This window comes from Athene noctua, chromosome 3, assembly GCF_965140245.1.
Source record: "Athene noctua chromosome 3, bAthNoc1.hap1.1, whole genome shotgun sequence".
In the NCBI taxonomy this organism is placed as follows: Eukaryota; Metazoa; Chordata; class Aves; order Strigiformes; family Strigidae; genus Athene; species Athene noctua.
Window position 1 is genome coordinate 12,143,408 of NC_134039.1, and position 24,751 is coordinate 12,168,158.

Consider the following 24,751-nt stretch of genomic DNA (forward strand, 5'->3'; position numbering starts at 1 on the left):
GGAGAACTGAGAGCACACAGTGAAGCTCACGTTGTGTAACTCCCATCTCCAGTGTCCCTGAGCACAGACCAGCATTGTGCACAATTCCCACACACAGACTTGGCAAGAAACCTGAAACATCATCTGCTGCTTCTGTCCTGGCTCCTCAACTTTGTCCGTGCACCTCCATTTTGTCATGGTGTATCATCTCCTGGTCCCATCCTGGCTCTCTGCAGGCCAGAAGTGGTTTTATGGGAATAAACAGAGGGCTTAAGTCAGATCCACCAAACTGCTTAATATAGGATGAGCCTGAGGATTTGACCTCCATAGGCAGAATACTTCTCAGTATTTGACATGGGTTCTTCCTGAGAGCTGTAAATATTCCTGGAGACAATGGGAATAGGAGTGTCTTCAGGCAGAGGAGGTAAAAATAACATTTACATTCCTGTTATTAAAAATGAGAGGGGAAGAGCAAGAGAGCAGGAATCTTGGTGGTTGTTAGTATGGTTCAATCAGGGATAATGATTTAGAGCATAACATTTTATTTGTGTTGAATACATATTTCTGGAAGAACTTGTTTTCTGTGTGTGTGCATGTGCTGTAACTGAAGTCTGTATCCCATTTTCCTTTGCTGCCACTGAACAAACGATAAAACCTGAGGAAGGCATCTTGACACTGTGGTTTCACTCTGATGTTGTATTGCAGGTATGGCCTCGCATGTGCAAGTTTTCTCTCCTCACACCCTTCAGTCAAGTGCCTTCTGTAGCGTGAAGAAACTGAAAGTGGAGCCGAGTTCGAACTGGGATATGACTGGGTACGGCACACACAGCAAAGTCTACAGCCAGAGCAAAAACGTGCAGTCCTCCCAAGCAGCCGCCGCAGCAGCCGTCAACGCCTCCCTCCAGATCCCCAATCCGAGCATCCCTTACGAACAGACCATCATCTTCCCAGCAAGCACGGGGCACATCGTGGTGACATCCGCCAACAGCACTTCTGGTGTGGTCGCAGTGTCTGGGCAAACACTGGGCGGACCACACAACCTGATGCGTCGCAGCACTGTGAGCCTTCTGGACACCTACCAAAAATGTGGACTTAAGCGGAAGAGTGAGGAGATTGAGAACACAAGCAGCGTGCAGATCATTGAAGAGCATCCACCAATGATTCAGAACAATGCCAGTGGGGCCACTGTAGCCACCGCCACCACCTCCACGGCCACCTCCAAAAACAGTGGCTCCAACAGCGAAGGGGATTACCAGCTGGTACAACATGAGGTGCTCTGTTCCATGACCAACACATACGAAGTGTTAGAGTTTCTTGGCCGTGGAACCTTTGGACAGGTAGTCAAATGCTGGAAACGTGGCACTAATGAGATTGTGGCCATCAAGATCTTAAAGAACCATCCTTCCTATGCCCGGCAAGGCCAGATTGAAGTGAGCATCCTGGCTCGTCTGAGTACAGAAAGTGCGGACGACTACAACTTTGTCCGTGCGTATGAGTGCTTCCAGCACAAGAATCACACGTGCTTGGTTTTTGAAATGTTGGAGCAGAATCTCTATGATTTCCTAAAACAAAACAAATTCAGTCCCTTGCCCCTTAAGTACATTCGACCAATTCTCCAGCAGGTAGCAACTGCCCTAATGAAGCTGAAAAGCCTGGGACTGATTCATGCAGATCTCAAACCAGAAAACATCATGTTGGTAGACCCATCCCGACAGCCATATAGGGTCAAGGTCATAGACTTCGGTTCAGCTAGCCACGTGTCTAAAGCTGTGTGTTCTACCTACCTTCAATCCAGATATTACAGGTAAGAGACTGGGCTCATGTAATGCTACTAGGAAAAATATTTTACCTATGGGAATTTTCCTACATTCCTGTAAAGGAATGGAGCCATCCCTTAATCCTAAACTGGGATGGCTCTTCGAATGGCTTGTTGGTCGTAGGAGAAAATGGTATCCTAACCCCTCAGAGTTTACTTGTGTTGAAAACCATTGGAAATTTGTAAATAACCATAAAATGTTATAAAAACAGAGTTTACCAGTTACAATTTAGAAAGCCTTTCACCTCTGTCAGTACTTTGTTCTCTCTGGGACTGTTTCCAGAAGAGGCAACATATTTGGAGAGTCCATATTTCCTTTCCAAGTCAGTGCAAGTATGTTCTTGGTTTCAGAAAAACCTTAACCTGAACAATTAATCCATATTTCAAATATGTGAAACCAGGTACTTCACAAGAATAAGGTTGGCCCACAGGAAAACTGTATAGATGCAGAACATGATGTATCAAGTAGTTTTCACACAGGCTGTGGAGCTTGCTAGAGTCAATGGGAGGTTTCTGGCTGGCTCCTGTTGGCTCTGCTCCAGGTAAGCAGGCAGCCTGGCCAGGCTGGAAACACCTTTCTCCATGTGGGAAGCTGTTGGTAGGGTTGAATGAGTATTGTCAGTAATTTGGTGTTGGACTGAGGACCTGTCATGTACAGTCAATTCCCACTCGCAGTGCTTTTAACTATAGGCATGTTATGTGCTGGGATGGAGTTCTGACCTCTGTGTAGGTGCGTGTGAAGCTCAACGTGTGAACCAGCTACATCCTTCTTCAGTCTGTTGAACAGTCTCAGCAAAGCAGCCTCTTTTCCTAACCCCTGGAAGGTCATCTGTCTTAACTCGAAGACACAAAGTCTCTCTGTAGATGTTCTCCTCAGACCTTCTCTTTGGTACCATTCAGCTTGATTCAGCATCCCAGGGATTGAGAAAAGCAATTCTACTTTTACCTCAGGGGTGGGAAAATATGGGGGGGGGGGGGGGGAAGGGAATTGTCTTTAGATGACAGCTGAATTTAGAAATGTTCAGGCCATGTTTTTGTTGTTGTAATTCTGTGAAACAGGGGCAAAGAGGGAAAATGTGATCCTTCCTGATGACTGATTTAATGAAAATCAGTCCTGGCAGCATCCACAGCTCATCAGATGGGTTAAAGAAAAGCAGGATAGTTGCTCTGTTTGTAAATAGGAAAGAAATCTGTCTTATACATCGGGAGGACTGGGGACAAAAAACCCAACATGAGTTGATAAAAGACCCTGTTCCTGCTTCATAAACATCAGTGGCAAAGCTCACCTGAGCTGTGAGCTTGGGAAGAGTTAATTTTCACAGGAACTTTGACAGTGTAGCACTGCAGCAGCTGATTTTTATCTGCTTGTCCTTTGCTCTGAAGGAGGCCAGAAAAAAATCCCCAACCCTAGTTTATACCTCAGAAGAGACTTATTAAATGAAATATTCTACTTGATGACAGTCCCATCCTCCAGGAGAGACATGTTTCTGTGGTAAATATGCAAAAGCTTTTAGGGTTGCAATTACCTGGCAGACTAGAAGAAAAAAAAGAAAAAAGATAATACAGGCGTTTTGTTGTTGAGTTATCTGTGATTCTGCATTAGCAGCCTAGGTCCCTAGCTGAAAGACAGAAGGGGCAGCCAAAATGAAATATGTGACAGAAAGCAGAAATGAAAGAGGAAAATGGTTCATTCTCAGCGACAAACAGGGAATATTTTTGTGGCAGTCTCTGGGGAGGAAAAGACTTGATAAAATTTGCTTTTTATATTTTAAATGTTATTCCTGCCCTGTCTGAAGTTGCAGCTTGTTGGATAATAAGTTCTATCTAATTCCTCCGTTGTTTTCCATGCCTGAATTGGTGGGAGGAGGAGAAAAGGGGCAGCAGCTCATCAGGAAAAAAAAAAAAAAAAAAAAATCTTGTTGGGTGGAATTACATCAGCGGGGGGCTGCTGATGAAGCTAAATTCAAGTCGTGAGGAAAATTTTTATTCTTCTTCATTTTCTGATGGGGAAAAATACAGCACAGAGTAAAGATCCATTCCACTCCAAAGAGAATGATCTTCCATGCTAGGGAAAACACTGGGCTTTATAAAGATTTCATGTGTCTTCCATTTAATTTACACTTGTTTTGCTTACTGGAGTATAAAATGCAAGGGGATGAGTTCAAGAAATGGCACATTTAAGCTGAACGTGAAGGAAAAGCTTCCTCAGAGTAAAACCTCTCAGACTCTAAGCAGACATGCCAAAGAAGTGACAGAAGTCCTGTGCCCCATGCATTTAAGGAAAGACATGGCTGAGTGCTGGGGAATATAATGTAGAGGTTGGCTCTCAGCTGGAGGTTTCTTATCATAGGCTTTGGAGAGCAAATTCCCAGGTTGTCCCCATAATTTATTAACAACTTGCTTTTTTGTTTCCTGTTTTTTGTTTGTTTGTTTAAGACTACTCTCAAGAATGTGATGGCCAAATTCTTTCAAGTGAGGAAAGTTGTGTGGGATCCTGCTCATTCTCAGAGCAATAGAAGGCCTTTCCCCTTCCTGTAAATGCTAGGCCTGTTTTCTTCTCCTGGAGGTGGAAAACAGAAGTGTCTGGAAACAAACTCCATGCTCGCTCTTGACCCAGATCTGCATAGCCAGCATAAGCTAAAACAGTCCCATGGCTGCTTGCAGACTTTATGTGAGCAATTTGCTGTTGCTGCCATGTAACATGCTTTGAAGACAAACAGGATCCCTGAGTCCAGTTTCTTGTGAGAGGAATGGTGGGCAGACTTGGTATTGCAGTGCTGGTGCAGCCTGGGGGCCCTCACTGGGCGCCCCAACATCAGGAACATTTCTGTCCCACCAGGGATATTTCTGTCAGGCTAAGCCAGGGCTCTCCAGAAGGATTGTGTTGGTATTGAGGTGGCAGGGTGGGACAGAAGGTATCAGAAATGGTCATCAAAATGTCTTTAGCAAAACCTAGCCTCCTCCAGATTAGATCTACTGCCATAACTGATACTGTGGAGATTTTTCTCCCTTGCTCCTGACTGTAGAGGGGCCCAGGAGAGGCAGGAGACACCAGGCTAAGGTGAGCCTTGCAGGAACCCCCCCTTGCTGCCGGGTGTCCCTGTCTGGGAGGGCAGCACTGTCACATCCCTGTGCCTGACCCAGGCCTCTGGCGAAGGGGATGAGCACCAGCCAGAGCCTGGCAGGGTGGGGGGACAGGCACACCCTGGGCCCTGCCACTGGCTCTGCACCGGACTTACAAAGGACATCACAGACATGGTGAGAGCTTAAAGTTCGTGGTCCCAAGTCCTTTACTAACAGGGAATGACCCCAGAGCAGACTGGGAACCAGGGGTAGGGTCCTCTGACCCACAAGGCCCACACTGCCACAGTCTTCTCCCCCGGCCTTGGTGGCGGTGCAGCTCTGGCACTGTTGCGCTCACATGACTGCCCCTCTCCCTGACAGTGCCGGTGGGCTGTGTAGGGGCTCTTCTGCCCCATCCCAATTTCCTCAGCCACTCCTTGTGCTGCTGCTCCAGCAAGTCAGAGATTTTGTCAGTACTGTGGTCAGAGTTGTCGTCTAAAAGGGGGAGTGCTGTGAAGAGGATCAGCCTCCTTCCACCCACCCATCATCAGCCTGTGCTGCAAAACTCACTGTGCTGCAGAGCATTTCTCCTGTGGCATCCTTAGCCAGTACATGTAGCACCTGACTGATGGCCATCCAAGCATTCCCCCTTGCTAAGGACAGTGGTCCCAGCTTGCCCCCCAGTCACCATAGTCCTTCATCTTGTCACTTACCACTTAAGCTGAGTCAGCCTGATCAGTGACCCTACATGGAGGAACATGGTGACTCAGCCATGGTCTGGAGGTGCCTGTGTGAGGAACTGAAGCTGCCGATGGAGGCTGCTCTGCCCAGCTCACAGTGCAGGAGCAGGGCTTTGCAGCTGGGAGTTTTAGCTAGACACGCTTAGGCTAGAAATGAAACCCCATTCATAGAGCAACTGATCAAAAAGCTGCGATAGCCACTGCATCATGGGGTATCTTAATGGGATTTTATTTTTCCCTTTTCTTTTTTGTGCTGCAGTTTGAAGGGGAGATCGTTGAAGTAGTCTCTGTGATCTCTGTTATGCAGGAGGTCAGAGGGATGAATGACCAGAGAGATCCCTTCTGGGTTGATAATCCATGTCTGAACAGCTTCCTAGGAAAACCCACATCCTGAGAAATGCAGGGCTCAGGCTGCAACAGACATCCCTTCTATGAGAGCCCACATTCATGCACCCAGGTGGAAGAGGGGGTACTACCCTCTGGGAGAGGGGATGGTTAGGGTAGAGCTGCAGTCCTCCCTTGCTGGAACCAGAGCAATTCCCTAGTGTGGGTAGGAGCTCTGGGACGCTTGGAGCAGGAGGGCTTTTCCTGGGGGCACTGCCACTATGCTGCCTTGCCCTCTTGGCTTTTCTTCTCTGCTCAGCTGAAAGAGCTGCTGTGTTGCACCCCAGGGATGAAGCGTTTCACTAATTAATGGCGTAATCACCTTATGAGATTTAAGTCTTTTAGAATTTGCAAAATATTGCAGATATAAAACAATGGCTGTCACCCATGCACTATTAACAGATAAATGTAGTTTTGGTTCCTTGTTTTCAAAAGGCTTTGGTATGTGGTGTGTCTGGCTTGGGTTGAGATGTCTGCTTTGTAGGTAAGTGGCCTTTGATGAAATGTTTGGATAACAGAGAATGAAGCCGAGTATCAGTTTGAAGAGGTGTTTTTCTTTATCAGTCTAGTTTCAAACATTGCAAGAAAATATGCAGGCATAAAGGCCTATGTGCATGCTGTCAGTTGCCCATATGGAGTAGATAGTGGGGCCATGTGCAGGTGTGTTTTTTAACTGGCTGGGTGAGTGTGGGTCCTGAGGGATGCAGGGGGCTAAACTGGATTTGTCTTGCCACACATGGACATTGTGCTGTGACAGGTATCAGTCCTCTAGCTGTGCTGACAGGGAGCCAAAGCAAGGTAGATTCCAGAGTAGGATCACAACCTCTTCCCCATCGTGTGACTCAGAGTATGTGTCATTCTGGTCAAAACTGCCCTTTAAATGAGGCAGTAGTAACAGCAGCAGGGATAGGCTATGCTTGTTAGTTTACTCAGTGAATTGGCATCTGTTACATCCTTGTATAACAGTGTTAGTGCGCTTATATTTCAAAATCTTCTGCGATTCTGGACTTGCAAAGACATCTTTATCTCAGACTTGACTCTTTTTGCAGCTGTGGGAGCCTCATTGCTCTGCCAGTCTGGTTCAATCCTACCTGCAGCATTCACTGCTTTACTGACTCTGCCTCTCCAAGGTAAAGAGCAGAATAGCTACATGATTTAAGGAGGAAGGTTTCTTCTACGGACTGGAGCAAAACCACAAAGTATTTAATTCCTGAAGTCTAAGCTCGATTTCACTTAGTGATCATCACACCTAGTAGGTTTGCAAAACAGGCAATGCATTGCAGAAGACTTTGTGGAGGAAAGCAGACTTAAAGCTGTACTGTTTAAGCAGTTTTTAATTTCTTTCCCAAGAACACTTGGAGTTTGGAGTTGCTTTTTTCAGAACCAAAATTCAGCATTTTTTTGTTGTTGCTGCAAAACCAACACCAGGATTAATTAAATCTCAGTTTCATTGTACCCAGACCACCGAGCCTTGGAAGGGAACAGACATTCAGCTGAAAGCTTTTGGCTTTGTCTCATCTCTGTGATAGTCAGGCCAGGTTGGTTTTTGGTTTTACAAAACTCAAGCAAAGATAGTTCTTTGCCAAGTTGCTTTGTGCATAAATCACCTCAGAGCAGGGATGGTAAACCAGTGCTGTGCCCATGGTGCATCCAACAGAAGATACACACTGTATATTCCAAAATAACTCCCTTTCTGGGATGTAATTTAAAACAGAAAAGCCTATATTTCAGCCTAAACAATCTCCCCAGACCAGAGTCTCCCTAGGGTTTTCTCTGCTGAAACCTTCTTACTGAAACCCTAGGTGTTTTTTATTTTGCTCTGAGCAGACATGCCAGCTCCTCCTTTGTCTTGTCAAAGTTAGTGATCTGCCCCTTTCTCTGTGATGCTGCAGCATCTCCCTGCCTAGCTCCAGCACATGATGCTGGCCTCGCTCCGAGAGAAACCCTGCGTTCCTCTGCAGAGTCGGAAAGGCCATCACAGGAGAGCTTTGTTTATTTATTAACAAAGTGTATAAAATATGACCAGTTATGTGCCTCTGGGCCCAAGAATATTTGTAAGAAAGGGCTGTTCACAAGGAACCTGACAAGGAGGCTTTCCCCAGCAAAGAGAAGACATCAATAGCCTGAGGAGGGGGAGAAGTCTCATGCTGCTTCCTTTTGGATCATCCATGTCTGAGTGCTGGAAAATCAAATATCTCCACTGAATGCTGAGCCAGCCCCTTCTGTGTTCTCTCCCCTCTCTGAAGACAGCTCCTATATGGCAAAGACGGAGGACTGACACTAATTATTCCTTCTGCAGATCTCAGTTTTATCTTGGTGGCTGGAAAGGAAGGAACCTGTGTTCCACAGGCAGGGCTCAATACATTACGGGTGTTGTAGATCAGAGTCAAGTACATGAAAGGCAGCCAGAGGCAGGTACCAGGGTCGGGAGCGCTGGTTTTCCATCAGCTGGTGCCACCCCATAGGTGAGGGGCTCTGGTCCTCACCAGTCAGCTGGAGTTGCAAAACCTCTGCCATAGTCCAACAAGGTAAAACACCACAGGGAACTGCTTGGCAGAGTCTTGATAAGCACAGATTAACAACAAAATAAATATTTTTAGCTACTACACTCACCATTAATTGTTGGAACAACCAGAGACCCTAAGAGCACCCCAAAATCTGGGCTTTGGGCCACCTGTTAACCATACCCTATCATTCCCACATTGCTTTTCCCTTGTTTATCACTGTTAGAGTACTTGTGTGAAAAAGAGTGTTTGTTTCTTAGGAGTTCCTAATTTCCAGTGGTTTCACTGCCTGAAGTTACAGTCTCCCTCTAGATGTGGAAGGGAGATAGGATTGCTAGTGCCACCAGTGCAAGCAGCAGGATGATGGCCTCAGGTGAGGGGGTGAGCACTGGGAACAGGTGAATGGCTAAAGATCCTTCTTTTAGAAAAATGTCAGTTGTGCAAAAGAGCAAGGAAAACACAGGGAAAAGAAGGTAAATGCAAGTTTGCTTCGTAAAAAAAGCATTTTTCCAAGGCAGCTTTTAAGCATGTGAGTGATCCCCAGAGAAGGAAAGGCAGCCCTCGGGTTGCAGGCAGCCCCATTCACCCTCAGTGGTGCTGCCCACGGCCTGGGCCAGTGCTGTGCGGGCAGGGAGCAGGAGGAGGAGCAGAGCCACAGTGGCACAGCTGCTGACCAGCTGCTGACCAGTTGACTCAGTGGTCAACCACCAGCTCTGGCACAGGTGTCCTGCCCATGCTGGCGCAGCTCACCTTACCCTTCTCCACATCAGCTCCAGAGAGACATAATTTTGGAGAGCAGTGCTCCTCTTCCCCACTACCCCCTCTACTCCATAACTTTCCCATTTAAGCGCACCTTCCCTCCATGCAGTCCCACGCCTGGCACTGACCTCCCCGAAAGCAACACCTTCTGGTTTGGAAACAAAATACGCTTCAAATGCAGCTGAGCTGGAGTTTCTGCCTGCTTTCTAGAGGTCTTGCAGAGAGGAGGCAGTGTGCAAATAGACTTGTTACGTTAGTACTGCGTACTAACACCTGAAGTTATTTGGGAACTCCTGACATAAGCATCCATGAACATTTTTCTTTTAAACCCAGCGCTGAATCCTAAATTAATCCCTGCCTTGTCTACACTTGCTGCCAGAGGCATTTCAGTTATGCTGGGAGGACCAGTGAGAGGCTCAAAGGTCCAGGTCTCCACACTTGCAGGTTGGCCACAGGTGTTCTTGGGTTTAGGGTTTTTTTGGTGTTTTTTTTTCTTCTGCTGCTACTGTTTCTCTCACATGATAACCAAAACAAGCCTGTCACAGGATTTCCTGCTGTCTGTTTTTCTTCTCTCAAGCTTTATAAGCACAGTAAGTCCCTTTAAGGCTGGAGCCTGGTGAAGTGATGTGAAAAATCAAGGTCACTCTCGTGTTTACTTTACCAGGGCAGGTCTGAAATAGCTACAAATGGCTAGCTTGTTTTACTTAGAAAGAGCTATTTACCTAAGAATTCAAAACCCTCCTATTGCAGCTATTGCTGTAGCACTTCAGACTCTGTCTCTGTAGTACATAAAAGACATACTGTGTTTTGGTAAAGATACCTGTGCTTAGACCAGGGGCTGGGAAATAACCTAGCTCAGTAAGGTGGCAAGCAGTTGCTCCTGCAGCTGTACTTGTGAGAAATGGTACAATTAGTAGAGCTAGAACAAGGGCCAGCTGCAGCTGGGGTCCACTGTTTGCATGTATATGAAAGACATAAAGTTTGGTTTCTGCTTCTAGTTGCTTACTTATGTGGTTTTGTGTTTGGTCTCCTTTCTCTCCTCCCACTCAAGTTGCTTCCTCACCAAATGCAAAGGAAATGGAGCGGGGAAAGGGTGCTCTTTTTTTCAGCTCTGATGACAGAACAGCAGCAGCTGCTCATAGGAACAGCAGTGTGGTGACCCACAGACAGTGGAGTCACCACCACCCTCCAGCAATAGGTGGCCAGTGAAGGAGAGTGCACCACAGTCACAGACTGGAGTATTACTATCCACATCTTTCTCTGCTTATTTCAATGCATGTTTGGGTCAGGGCAGTAGCTGGCTAAGGGCAGTAGTGGCTGCTGAGAAGCAAAACGATGTGAGGGGCTGTTGGCCTGAGATCAGTGCTCCAAGTGTGAAAATAAGAATTACGAATAGTGAGATTCATCATCTGTACTTCTGAATATGAAAAAGCAGCATTAGCAACACAGTTTGCACAGGATTTCAGGAATGTTTTGCTCAAGTACCACATATTTAAATCCTATCAGGTTTTTGCCTCCCCCTGCACATTTGTTCACTGCAGGCAAGAGATTTAAGTGTAACATGGAGGAAGCTTACTGCAGACATCTGTGCATTCATTAGGTTCACAAATTTTAGGCCCCAGCACAGTGGGACTGAAAAGCTGTATTACACTGAAGAGCATTTTCTGATTGGAAAGTGTTTTTGCTCTGCTGCTTATTGGCAATGAGGTTAGAAAAGTGACTGACGTTGGCTTATGAGCAAATGAGTCATTACTAGAAGAGAGAAATTACCTAAAGATGCTACGATTAGTAAGGGGTTATTCATTCCCCATCTTCAGACCCCTGAATGCTGTGATTTCAGTCCCTGAAGTTTCTGTCTTAACTTGTCAAGCCACTTGCTGCAATGATGCTTCAAATTAGCCTAAGCTAATGTAAAAGTACCTAATTCCCAGGTGGGGTCTCAGTAGCTGCATCCTTCAACAGGTCACGCTGGGGAAAAAAGAGCAACTCTCAGGCAGTTAAGAGTGGTTGTCTTACTTGAAAAACTAATATTGTGGCCTAACTTAAGCTGAGTTAGAGCCACAGCTGTTAACTTGTTTAAGGAGGAAGGTCAAGGAAATGTCCTTTGCCTTATAGGCCAGGTCATACAATGTTATTTGGTGGTGCTTTACATGGGAAAAAAAAAACAAAAAGGCAGAAGAGAAGCATGCATATATATACTGTGAGAAATTTTTAGTTCTAAGAGGAATAAATAGAAGGGAAGTGGTTCTAGGAACTGAGAGAGGGGAAAAGCGGAGGAGAAATACTCTTATAGGTGGTGGCTACCTGTTCCCTGTTTAAGAAAAGATGTGGGAGGAAAGAAGATGAGATTTCACTCTTCTTGCTATCTGGAAACTTCAAAACCAGAGACAGGCGATTTCCCAACAGGACAGTGCTTCTGAGATGGGCTGGAAAGTAATCTGTGAGTCCCTGAGTGACAGCTTGACCTCTGTCTTCTGCTTACTGAAGGACAGAAGTAATCACAGCCGTTGTTTTACTTGCACAGACATGACTTATTTTGCGTTGACAGGTTTTGCCCTTATCTTGCTGTGACTGTGTGGGATCAGTGCTTGGGTGCACGTTCAGGTTCTGTCTCCTCTGTCCTTGCACCTCCTGGTTTGCATTAGCCAGGGATAGCAGATGTCTACCTGCTACCAGACCTACTGTTTGCCTCCAAAGGCTTCTGCTTAGGGGCAGAGGCGGCGTAGATGTGTGGGATTTGGCCTGAATCTAACTGAAGTGACTCTGAATCAAAAAATGTATGGTTCAAAAAGTTGGGTTAACTGTCATTATTTTTCTGTTTGCCAACCGCTGCCATTCCTAGCTGTTTTGAAGTAGAAGTTCTCAAGTGTGAGTGCAGTACCCCAGGCCTGATGAGACGTGAAAAGTGCCAAAAGTCTTGTACTGTCATCACTGAACTTCTGCCTTTCTGGGAGGCTTGGGACAGTTTTCACATAACTCTGGTGACTTGCACAGCTCCTGAGCCCAGGAAGTTCACTAGCTGAAGCTTTTAGAGGAGGACAATTGTCTGCTGCAGCAGCTGATGCTTGTGCTCATGAAGAGGCAGACAAGGAAAAGTTAGCAAAGTTTCAGTTAATTTGACAACAGGAGGAGCAATACTACAATGAGTTGTGTTTTAACTGCTGATCATACAATTAGATTGCTTGTGGTAATACTGCTGAGCAACACTGTTTTCTCCCGGTACTCTCCAGTCTAGCTGTAGGTGGCTGTTGCCGTTTACCTTATGCTGTTCTCCTCAGATGCCATGTTTTCTGAAGCAGGGCTGTGTTTACAGCACCTAACGCACAAAGATTTTTTTGTGGCTGAGGCCCTTAAACAAAAGGGTAATAGAGAGTATAATGGTACACGTGACCATGAGGGCTATCATGCACGTTAATGTGACAGCTGGTGTACAGAAGGGAAGCCGATGGCCTTTTTCGGATCCACCATGGTAAGAATTCATGTTTCAACTAGTTGCTTCCCTACAGAGCTGTGCACTCAAAAGAAAGTCCAGGGTGGTAGGGTGGAAGGAGTATCTGATGGCTTAAAAAAGTTTGAATTGATTTTGTCAGAGAGTTTTTACTTGCCAGTGGGAGACTGCAAACAGAGAATAATCATCGGAGAGGAAAATGGAGTATTTCTTTGACACTCACAACAATATTAAGAGGGACAGATGAAATCTAAAAGATAACCAGGTTCAGCTGAGGCTAGCTGAATTTGCTGGTTACTATGCTAAAAAGTTAATAATGAAACACTGCCATTTGATTTCAGCAGATAAAAGGAAGTAATGGTGGAGGTCTGTATCAAAAATAAAAGCTTACCTAAGCAATCTCATCCCTGTAGCTGTAAAAATACATCTCCTGCCATTGTTAGCCACTTAAATTCGTGGACTGGATACTGGAGGGCTGCATGAGCACAAGCAAAAGCAGAAGATAGCCATATTGTTGTTTCTGGAAATGCTTTTCTGGAGGCTCATTTGTTAACCTATCTCCTCTTGGCAGGTGCATGAGGGACCAGGGAAGGGAAAGGTAGCACAGGCTGGATTTTACTTAGCAATGCCAATATGCATACAGAGATGTGGTGGCTCCAAACGTATTCCTTTGTAAGTGAGGTTAAAATACAGCTTGATGTGTAAGATATATAATGAGCGAGAGAAAGAAAGGCATGATAACTGGGTTGAAAGATAACATTCTGTCTTTTGAATAGATTCTTGTTATTGTCACCGATGTTAGTTTCAGCAAAAAAAATGATGTTGAAATTATTCTTTTTTCTCTATTGTTTAGCTCCTGTTCTCAGCTTTGTTATGGCCACAAAGAGATGATAAAACTGGATTGGCACAAAGTTGGCTTTCCCGTATCGTTTAGAGTTATGTTTTCAGCCCTTAGCACTTTGATAGGGTCTGTTCTTCATTTTGAAAATCGCAATAAAAGAGGAGAGAACATAAGAAAACACAATTCTCTCTCTCTTTTTTTTTTTTTTTTAATGAAATTGTCAGTGCTAGTCTGAACTTTACTTCTGATCTGTATGAAGTCTCTGAACTGTGCAGTTGGAAGAAAGCAGGTACAAAAGAGAGAGAAAATATCCATGTGCCTGGCTACTTTAAAAGGTAATAAAAAGTCCCCAAAGTCTTGCTTGTTTTTAATCGTATATTTATGTCTACATAAATCCTTTGGGAATAAACTTTAAACATTTACGTTGGACTTAGAGAATTACCTTCCAGCATCAGTACCTATGATCTAGCAAAAGAAACTAAGCTTAAGCTTATGTGAATGGCGCTCTCGGCTTCCAGAGGTATGGGTAACATTAAAGCATGTGTTGAATTGCTACACTAAAATGAGGAATGGTGGTAATGGGTATGAAGTGTCGCAGTGTATTTGCTTTTCCTGTGTGGTTATTGGAGGAATTGGGCATGCATGGGGAGGTAGCTCACATCTTAGAAAAAGACTCAATTCGCAGCATTTGGCAGCTGAGTGTCAAGACACAGTTGACCATGCCCCTGCTTTGGGGGGAAGTGTCCTGTTACGTGAATCTTGAATGAGCCTCAAGCCTTCAGCCTCCTCATTAGGGAGAGGTGAAGAATTGCCAGCTGCTTCTCCCTGGCAACTTAAGAAGCACAGCAGTGTCTGTCCCACCTGTAAGTTGTCAGGGCATTTTCCTAGCACCCTGATGCCCTTCACAGGCTCTAAAGGGCAGCCAAAGTAGAAGTTGGAGAGACAAGAAGCAGGAGCAAACTCAGAGCATGAGGTGTTGGCTCAGATGAAAGATGAGAATGGCAAAGGCCAGAGTTGCTCTAGACAGCCGATACAGCCACATGAACTACTACTCTCAGCCCAGTTCTGCAGTGTGGTCTTACGTGGGATTTGAAGAGACTCCTTTTCAGTCCAGGGTCTATGCTTTTGAGCAACCCTGCAGCTCTAGCTCCTAAACATATGCACAGCTTTTACCTTAGCCTGGGGCTACAGGATATGATTATTGCCCACCAAATGGCACTTTAAGTCATGTAAGAATTCTGCGTGCAGAATATAACTGTAACTTTTGTAAGGGAACTGTCACAGCAGCCCAGTGGCAGGGCAGAAAGAAGAGGATGCTGCTTGGTTTTCGGCAGAAAATGCCCCTGTCATTCTGTATCGCTCAGATCAAATTGCATTGTGAATGAAGGTTGGGGGAGTGGGGATGGTTGCAAGCTTCAAGTTTTCAGAGCCATTGGCACGCTCAAGTAGCTTGCAAAATAGCTACCTCCATTGTATTTCATTGATGCTTTTGCCTTCTGAGAGATCCAAATTGCTGTGCATTTCCCTTCCACACCAGGAACAGTGCATTTGCCTGATACTGCGTTGCTTTGCTTAGCTTTTAGGTTATGCTTGGAACTGTGCCACACTATAGTATTTGCTGCCATCGTGGTTTTCATCAGTGGTGTGGCCGGGCATTGGGGTACATTTCTTCACGATGCTTTGAAACAGCTGCTGCGCTCTCATTGTACATACCCATGTGCACACACACGCACCTCTCTGGTGAGCCAGGGTTTCGGCATGCTGGCTGGTGCCGTGGCAGGAGAGCCGGCAAGTAGCTGGCCGTGGCAGCAGCCCCCACAGCAGCCGGAGGGGAGAGAGGACTGAGGCACTGCAGGAAGCACAGTGTGGTGGAAAGGGCAGGAGGCTGCTCTGGCTACAGTCTGAGCTTGCTTTCCTCAAAGCTGGCACAAGATTTTCCAACGAGGCCTCAACTGACCAAGAGCTTAAAGGCTTTCTTATCTGCAGAGTGTGACACAGGCCGGTGGCAGCCCATAATTAATAATGATACTAACCCTCCTTATGCAACCAGGGGATGTCTGACAGTGTTAGTAGGTAGTTGCTCAACAACAAGGCATGTTACAACTAACCAGCTGGGACCAATTATGAAAGCCTCACTAATGCTAGCAAGCACTTGCCTGTTCACATCGTTGGACTGAAGTCGAAGAGATGAGTGACTGCTCCGCAGTGTGCGGGCAGGCTGGCGGTCAGGTGGTGCATGGTGTTGAGCTGAAGCACAGCCACCACGTGGAGCGAGGGGTCTCTGCGCTTGGGGTGCATTTGCTGGGCACCGATGAGCCACAGTGCCCTACATTGGCACTGTGTCTAGCTCATGTTCCCAGATGCGGGGTGAGGAAGTACCCCCAGGGCTGCAGCACCATCTCCCTCCCCACCCGCAGCTTCTCCCACCGCCTCGCTGCTGCGGCAGCACCGTTATATGCCCAGTACCCACTTAGCTGCTCACTACAGATAGAAAAGGAGGGGGAGCGGGGGCTCCTAGTTATGGCTTCCTCATGAATTTTTAGTCACTACATGAAGATTTCAAGAGTGTGCGAATAAAGCATAAAATGAAGCGAAAGACTAAGTGGCACTGCACAAAAGGAGAGGAAAAAAAACACCCCCCACAACACTGAATCATTGTCCAAAAGGTGCAGCCATTAGACAATAATAATAGTTTTTGTGTGCAGTGCAGCTGGGGCCACAGTTGCAGAAGAAAGGTCCTCGGTGACCTGTGTGATGGCTCTGTTTGTTTAATGTGCTAAAACAAAGAACTGAAAAGCAGATAGGGCCCTCGCAGATACTCACAGGGCTTCTCTCTCGGTTCCTGTGTCTGTGCCCTCTCTCTCAGCGTGCGTGTGTGTCTTCATGCTCCAAATGCAACTAATCACAGCTACATGCTCTTGGATGCCTTCCGTTGTGCATCCCTTGTCTCTGCGCCTGGGCACTCCCTTGTTGAATTGCTATTTTTGTAATTTAGAAACTACGATAAATAACGTAAAGTCAAACGGTTACTATTTTATTGTCTGTTTTTGTAATTCTCTGCTCTTCAGTACGAGCTTGGGGTAATGACATTATTCCCACCCCTCCACCCTGACCTCAGTCTTTTTCTATCCATTTAGCAAATACTGCAGCTTGCTCTGTTTTTAATGGGTGGGAATCAATGTGGCTTTTTAAAATTGGATTCTCTCTGCCTGCACAAAATCAATGGTGTTATTGAGCATGTGCAGGGCTGTGTGAACAGGAGCGAGCCAGCAGGGTTTGCCGCCTCAGCGAGGCAGGGGCAAAGCCTGTAACTCACACGGAGAGGATCACTCTTTATTTCTCTGTCATTTTGGTAGGGGCTGATGAGCAGCTTGGTACTGTTTAGAAAGTAGGGCCTAGGGAGCACTTTTGATCAGGTTAATAAGATTTTTAAGGTGGTCAGCGTGAGGCTGTAAAAATGGACTAAAACCAGACCCATTTGAGTGCCAGTAGGAGGTCTGAAGATCCCAGTAAAATGAGGTTTTATCTGAACCATGCTTTAGTTCGGTATGACTTTACAATTGGGTTTGCCATATCTTGCGGGGCACTCCCACTGTGGCCTTTGCTCTCAGAAGTGAGTTTCAGAGGGAGCTATAGCAGCAGGGATGCGGTTTTACTTCATTCAGCCTAAGCATTTGTATGCAAACAAATGGGATGGGGAATTTATGTATCCGTGTTTATCTTTTGTGGCAGAATGAGTTTACTAACACTGAGCTGTCATGGGAAACTTGACTGGCAGAATTGGTCATGGCCATGGGAGATGGAGGCAAGGGCAGATGGATAGTATTGGGGTTTTTTTGATTACTTCTCCAGAGATGATTTTCAGTTTTAACATTAGCAGGGTTTTATTGCATGGTGTGGGAGGAATGGACTTTTCTATCAGGTTCTCTTTGAGACATTGAGCTCATCTATAAGCCCCGGTTCACGGGGCTATGGTAGATGGTTTGCAGAACTGTATGAAATGGTAACATAGAGGATATTTTCAATTAAAACTTAGCTGTGGAGGATGTATCGTGATCCATGAAAGACCTTGTGTCTACTTCAAGAGCCTACTGCCACTGCAGGCTGCATTGGTGGGACAAACAGTGTGCAGTTCAAAATTCATTCCTCTCTCTGCAAAGTACCCCAAACAGTGTGTATATTTGTCTTCCAGGAGTTGGAGCAATACTGCCAACTCTATTAGATAGGACACCAGCAGTCTTCCAGCTGCAGCCAGTTTCAGACACCACTGATACAGGTTGGGTTCAAACTGATGACTTTGGTTGTATGTGAAAGACTCCAGAACCTTTTATCAACCTGCAGGGCCATTCAGTCATCTCACATAAACACACATGCCAACGCTTGTTTTGAACACTGCTTTGTTAGGAGCACAGCGAGCTCAGTGTTTTGAGTGAGAGCAGAAATTTCTGGCCATGTGACAGAATGGGTTTTCTAATGCTCCTGTCAGCTGAGGAGCTCTGGGTCCTGAGAAGGAAGAGGTGGCAAGAAGGGACCTTTCCCCAATGACTGCACCACCAGAAGATGTGTTTATTTGGTGCCCTGTGTTTTCATGACTAAACAAGAGCTCAATTTAAAATGCTGTCAGGTCTGAGGATGGAGTACTGATGAGTGGAAAGGAAGACTTGTGTTTCTAGTGGCTTCATATTTCCATAGCCAAGAGGAAAACCTGATCTGGTGTTTGGCTCCTGACAGTGACTTCTGCTGGGGTGCCAACCCTTGGGGTTTGTTGCATGTTGTGAGTTTGCTTTTCCTGACCCACTTCAGATTTCTTGATTTCTAATCGATGAAAATCACCATCACCCCTTGATTTCACTTGTAAATGAGGTGGGCTGATTTCTAACAAAAAAAATTAACCTTCTCCTGCTGTCCCTGGTTTGAATGAGGATTTCTTTATGGCCATCCTTTAATTACATGATTGTGACTGACCTGAGACAGTTTCAGTATACTGCATTCAGTATAGTTCATCCATGCATACATTCTGAAGTATGTAGAGCAGTTATAAATGATGCAGGAATTGTTTCTCAGCACAGGGCTTGGTACATGTATGTATGTGCTAGTGGACACCCTTTTTCATTGTGCAGACAGGGTTTTATCCATGCAGGAAGCTTGTGATCATCAAATACCCTTTAAAATAAGATAAAAATATGTCTTTATTGGTTTCTTTTCTTTCCACAGACAACAAAGGTCCTACTTAATTATTTTCAAATGTTGGCAGCAATGGGGTTTTTTGCAACTTGCAAATCAGTGCAAGAAGCTTCCCTTGGCTGAAATGTGTTCAGCAAAGGGTCCAGTCAAACACCAATTCATTAACCACCTAATTTCCATGTGCAATGTAATTTTTAATCAAAACAGTGTTCCTTTCATGTGTGCTGATTAGAGCTCTACAAAAAAAATTGGTGTAGTGTAGCATGTGCCAGGACGTGCTTTTTTCCTCTTGCTTTGTGAAGTCTCCAGAACAGGCAGGTCATTTATTTGTGGAGTCCTCTGTGAAGGCAGGAAACTTCTGATGCCGCTTTGATCCAGCCCTTCACTCCAGTGTCAGCAGTGTGCTCTGCTGGGAGGGCTGGACCTTCGCAGTGTTTGGTGGAACATGGGCAGACACTTCCAAATGTCCAAGCAGGAGTTCTGCTCCCTCCCAGGGGCTCCTGCTGTCCCTCCTTCCCCTGCATGCTGCCACGGGAACGGGTGAAAATAGCTGGTCAAACTGCAGTAAAAATACAACAACAGATTCTTCTTTATTTTGGGTTGGGATTTTTTTAGATTGTAGGGTTGATACCATAAAGATTTGGGTTGGAGCCTTGATGATTAGAAACTTAATTAAAACAGAAAGCTAAGTTGGATGAAACCACAGCTGAGAATTTAAAAAAACAAAACAAAACAAAACAAAACTGTAAATATTGACTGAAAGAGCCATCAAATAATAATGGTGTTTGGACTTCCCCGACTTGATGTGGATAAGTGATCTCATTTAGGGCTAATCAGAACACGATTTCCCTCCACAATTCTACTTCTCCAAATTTTTTAACAAAAAAACCCTCAACCTTTTTACATTCTAGTTGAAAACCTGCCACTATGAAATTTTGGTGTTGGGCTTTGTTGTAAGATTTTTGGTGGTTGAAAAATCAATCCAATTTTATTTTATATATAGGACAATTTTTGCTGCTTTTTTTATAAAACAAACCAGAACCCAGTTCCCTTACTATCCTCCAGACTGTATGCTTAAACATTCTTCAACATTCTTCCTTTTTTTTATTTTTAATTTTATTTCTTTACAGTGGAGTAAAAATAATAAGCTGCAGTCTGAAATAGAAGCGTTGCTCTTCAACTTTCCAAAGCAGTAAGGGAAAATAGATCACACAGCGAGTTTTAAAAATCAGCCAGTGTGTGGGATATGCTACACTGAACCTCTTTTCAGAAAAGAACTGGATTGCAGCCTTTAGGAACTGTGTTTACTGTAAGAGAAACTGAATTTAGACCAAGTAAAGGATGTGGGAAGCACCAGCTCGGTACCGCTGTGATGACTGCAAAGCAAAAATTAAAAAAAAGCACAGCCAAAACAGGGATTTTCCACCATGTGGATAAATTACTGGAAATGTCTGAAATCCATTTGTTCTGGGAAGGTGCACTGTACAGTCATTTCTCCTCTCCGGCAATCTAGTGAAGGGTTAAAAGTTTGAGCGAGAATTGATTCGGGGAGAAGACTGCTGCCACAATGCTAAACACTCATTTATTGGGAGAGCGCTACACTGCTTACTGTAATTGCAAGAAAATTAAAAGAAAGCAAATTAGCTGGGAGCTTTTCAGAACTCTTCCTCCTTTTGCTGACGTTAATGAGATTTTCCCCATACCAAAGCGGCATTAATAACTTCCGCCGAGTGGCTTCTGTAAGCCATTGCTTACAAAATGAAACAAACCTGGGGTAACAGCAAGGGGGGGAGCGCGGAGGGAGAAGGGTGCTGAGCACAAGGGGTGGCAGGGATGGGGGTTAATCCTTAGGATAGTTTATATTGCAGTCTCACAAATCCACACATGAGGTAGCTCCATGCCGAGGCGTGTGCTGAGGGTCTGTGTGTGGATTGCCTGCTGCCACCCGCGCCGCCTCTCCGGCGAAGCGCTGCTTTCCTCAGTTTATATTCTGTGGTGGCTTTCCTTGGGATGATTTCGGCAAGTGGAAAGTTTATGTAGTAAGGGGAAAAATGTCACAAGCTGTTCTTAGGGCTGTATTTATAGCCAAGGCATTTCCAGGAAGGTGAATTTCCTAAACTGGGGTGGAGGTCGGGGTAGAAGGGAAGGGCTCTATCAGGATCAGCTTCCTTAACAGGAATTCCTATCTTAAGTAAGAGTCTGCTGCTTTCCAAGAAACTGGGCTTTTCCACAGCTAGCAGAAGGGATGCTTCAGAGGCAGGGAAGGAGAAGAGTGAAATTATCCGTGCATTTGGAGGCCCCTCTGTGGGGAAATGCTGAGTTGCAAGCGAGTTGCATTGCAGGCAGAGGCTTTTCAGCAGGGCAGGACCTCCTTTTGCTCCTCCATCTGCCCCAGGAGAGAAGTGCCTGACAGGGCCATGCTCAGCGTGGTCCCTTTGGAAGTGAGGCATGGAGGAGTCGGGCTCCCAAAATGCTGCTGGGACAAAGGGGGTGAAAGAAAGCGGTGAGGCTGTAGCTCTTCCTCGCTTCAGGTGCAGTACTGTGAAGGGATGGAAAAATACCTTTGTTTTTCTGAAAGCTTATAGATGTATATGTTTGTTTATGGTGGGCATCTCTATAGCTATGTACACACAAACCCAGCGTATACATACACGAGTGCATGTTGAGTAGGAGTAATATTTTGTAATTTCTAAGGCACTCCTACATGAAGAGACGTGGGTGCCTAAGAAAACATAGCTGAAAGCAAAATCAACATGACCTAGTAAACAACAGCTATCTAGCACATGTGTGCCTACTGTAAAGCCGATCCTGCCTGTTCAGGCTGTGTGTGCTTCTCTGGACGGCAAGAAGTTAACGTCGCTTCAGCTGAGAGCACTCAGTAAGATTTTACTGCATTGAGATAATTATTACAAAAATTTTCTTTTGCCCTACTGTCCGGGTGTAACAAAGTGACACTCAACAGCTACAACTCCTGCTTTGTGGGAAATGGTACCTGCTCAGTGCACTGAAAGTGGAGCTGTTTTTTGGATTGTTGCTGCTTGGCACAGGCACCTTCCTGGTGCTGTCCTGTGGGTGACAGCACAGTTTGCAAGTTATTAAAAGTTTAGGAGGATTCAGAGCATCCTATTCCAACGGTTTCTAAATATTTCATGCATGTCATCTAAAGCAGTTTCAGCCCTTCAAAACAGCAGGAGAAAAAAATTATGCATTGTATATTTATAATACATGATTGTTGATCTCTGCTGACATTTATCTTTAGAGAAGAGACCAGATAATTTGCTTGTGGTGGGGAAGTGAAGTGTCATAACCAGGATAGACTCTTGGATGTGTATTAACCCTTCCAATTAATTTTATTAACACTTTAAGGGCTTAAGGGGTCACATGATAGATCAGGCTTTTGCCCTTCTGTGTAAAGGGATGCACAATGAAACTTGCATCGTTCCAGGCATGGGCACAGAGATGCGAACCATAAAATGACTGTCGATGGATGACAGCAGGGAACAAGGTACCCATGCAGGAACCCAGGAGGTTGTGGCTCTGTGTGCCCTAGCAAGCAATGTGGCCTGGTGGGACCCGCTTTGGAGAGTAAATCAGTTGGTGCCAAAGACCTGACAGCCATGTTTGGGGCATTTTGGGGGTGACTGTTTTGGACTAGGTCTTGGGTGAATGCCTGTTCCTCTGCTCTGAGACCACTCTGAATGGGAGCACACAACAAGTGAGAACGACTGGGAGGTTTGGCTCCAAAGGGCTCAACTGAAACACTGGTGTAGAAGCACTCAGTGTCATTGGTTCCTTACGTTTTCATCAGATCTTATAATGCCTTCTTCTTTTTTTCTTTTGGACATCCTACCCACCTGAGAGAGTCTGCTTTTTAACTTAAAAGATGGGGGAGGCATTTCTAGACCTCAGTGTTGCTTCAAGAAAGAGTTTGAAAACAAGCTAAATTTAAGAGACCGAATACATTCTTTAAATTAAAAAAAAAAAAAAAATCTAATGTGATTTTGGAGGTTGGCAGGTAACTTTTTAGGTTATTCTTTCCTGGGAGAAAACCTGCAGAAACAGCCTGGGTGGGAGAAGAATACCTCTGTGACTCTCCATGATACTGAAGTCAGAGGAGCTGCTTCTCTCTTGATTTAAATCCTTGCATCTCCAGTGCAACATCTGTGTAGTTATTTGTGGTTCAGGTTCAATGCAGTGACAGCTCTTGGAAAATCAGCTTCCAGAATTTCCCTGAATTCTGACAAGGAGCTGCTGAGGAAGTCTAGGCTATGTTTTTTTGGTTTTGGGGGTTTTTTTCTGCTCTTTTCTAATTTTTACAGGCCCAGCCTGCACTTTCCTCTATGGGGCCAGCGCTCTTTCTACACCCCTTGCTTTGAGCAGGCCCTGGGGCATCCCCCATGCAAAGGGGTGTGGGATGGTTGGTGGTGTGTGAGCCCCAGCCCTGGGGAGTGGAGAGCTGCCCAGGTAGACATCCTCTCTCCATGCACAGCTGCCCAGAGCCTTTCAGATCCTTAAAATCCTCAGCATCCTATGGGGGAAGAAATAGAGAAGAACCAGTGGGGAGGTGGCGGCCCATGTGCCAGGAAGCCCTCATTCTGGGCAGCTGGGTGCAAGACAAAAAACCCTGGAGCAGAAGGGAAGCATGGGGTCATTCCTCTTCTGTTCTTTCCCTCGAACCTCCTTATTTTCAGGTGCCAAGTACCAAACCCACCACCAACCACCTCCTTGCACGCTCACTCGCCCCTGTACTTGCTGCTTCTCTCAGAAATGTGTTTGTAGTAAGAGGGAGTTGAAGAGATCAAAGCAATACAATGCAAAACGCACCAGTACCCAGGAGGGATGGCAAGTGCAAAACCACCCCACAGTCAGCAAACCGGTTGGGAACGAGGAATTTGGATGAATGCAGTGTTATTTCATTTGCGGGCTGGCCATGCCAGGCGACACATGGCTTAAAACCAAGAAGAGAAAAACATAACGGGGCATAGTGGTTTTGAGGACTGTCATTGCTGTGTGGAGAGCTGCAGCTAGCCGCTGGAAAACCCAGAGAGGGAGAGGCTGGATTACCGTCACCTGGATGATGAAGAGATTATCAGTGGGTTAATAAACACATAAAAATCCCACTAGTCCCTCAAGTATGACAGGTTACTAGAATCATCAGTGCTCTGCTGGAGATGAATTTGCCCCAAATAAGATGAATCTTATGTAAAGGAAATGTTAGGTTTGACACTTGAAGATTTCTTCCAGTTGGATGCTTGTCTCTTTCTTTCTTTCTTTTTTTTCTTTTTTTTTTTCCCCCTCTTTCTTCTTTTCCCTCAGTACTTTGAAAATGGGGATTTCCACATCTAAGATTTGGGTCTGTTTTGTACCTTCCTTAAACAATAAAAGAAAATAGAAGTCTGAAAAGGTTTCTATAGGAACAAAAGATTAACACCCACCTGCTGAGATGACTTCTAGAAAACTGTACGTTACGGCCAGGTTTTTTTAAGTATCTTCACATAAAATTTTTAAAGGGTCCTGGTAGGTCAGACTCAAAAGGCATCACACCTTCTAACTGCCTGGATAGTTCTCTGTCTTAAGAATCTAAATGCATAATATTTTTAAATATTTTATTTTATATATATATTAAATACTTTAAATATTTAGATAATTTTGATTTTTTTTCAGATGTAACTCTTCATTCGAGGACAAACCTGAAAAAATAATTACATGCCATTTATTTTTTTGGTCTATGTATGAGGGCAATTAATTAAGAATTTGTATTCTCTGAATGGTTTATAGTATGTTGCAGTGATGTAAACTACAAAGCAATCCAAATGTTAATATCAAACTGTAGGAAAAGCACAGGTAGAGCATGGATGTTTGCTGAATGAAGAATGAAGAGAAGCTCAATTTTGAAAATTCCCAGAGCATCTCGGAGACAATGCTGAAAAGTTAAACAACAGAAAAGAGTGTATTTGCACCAGATAGGAGGGTAGTTCCTTTTGACTTATATCTCCATTAGCTTTGATGAAGTCAGTGTGACTGTGGGGAAGT

At 45.0% G+C, this 24,751-nt stretch overlaps 1 protein-coding gene across 6 annotated transcripts in view; it reads left to right on the forward strand.

Annotated features, from left to right (window-relative positions):
• HIPK2 (homeodomain interacting protein kinase 2) overlaps positions 1-24,751 on the forward strand; it is a 133,630-nt gene that overhangs the window by 43,608 nt on the left and 65,271 nt on the right. For all 6 annotated transcript variants that reach the window (XM_074901987.1, XM_074901982.1, XM_074901988.1 and 3 more), the window contains exon 2: positions 685-1,783. In XM_074901987.1, coding sequence (XP_074758088.1) covers positions 685-1,783 — 1,099 coding nt within the window. The remainder of the gene's footprint in view (positions 1-684; positions 1,784-24,751) is intronic.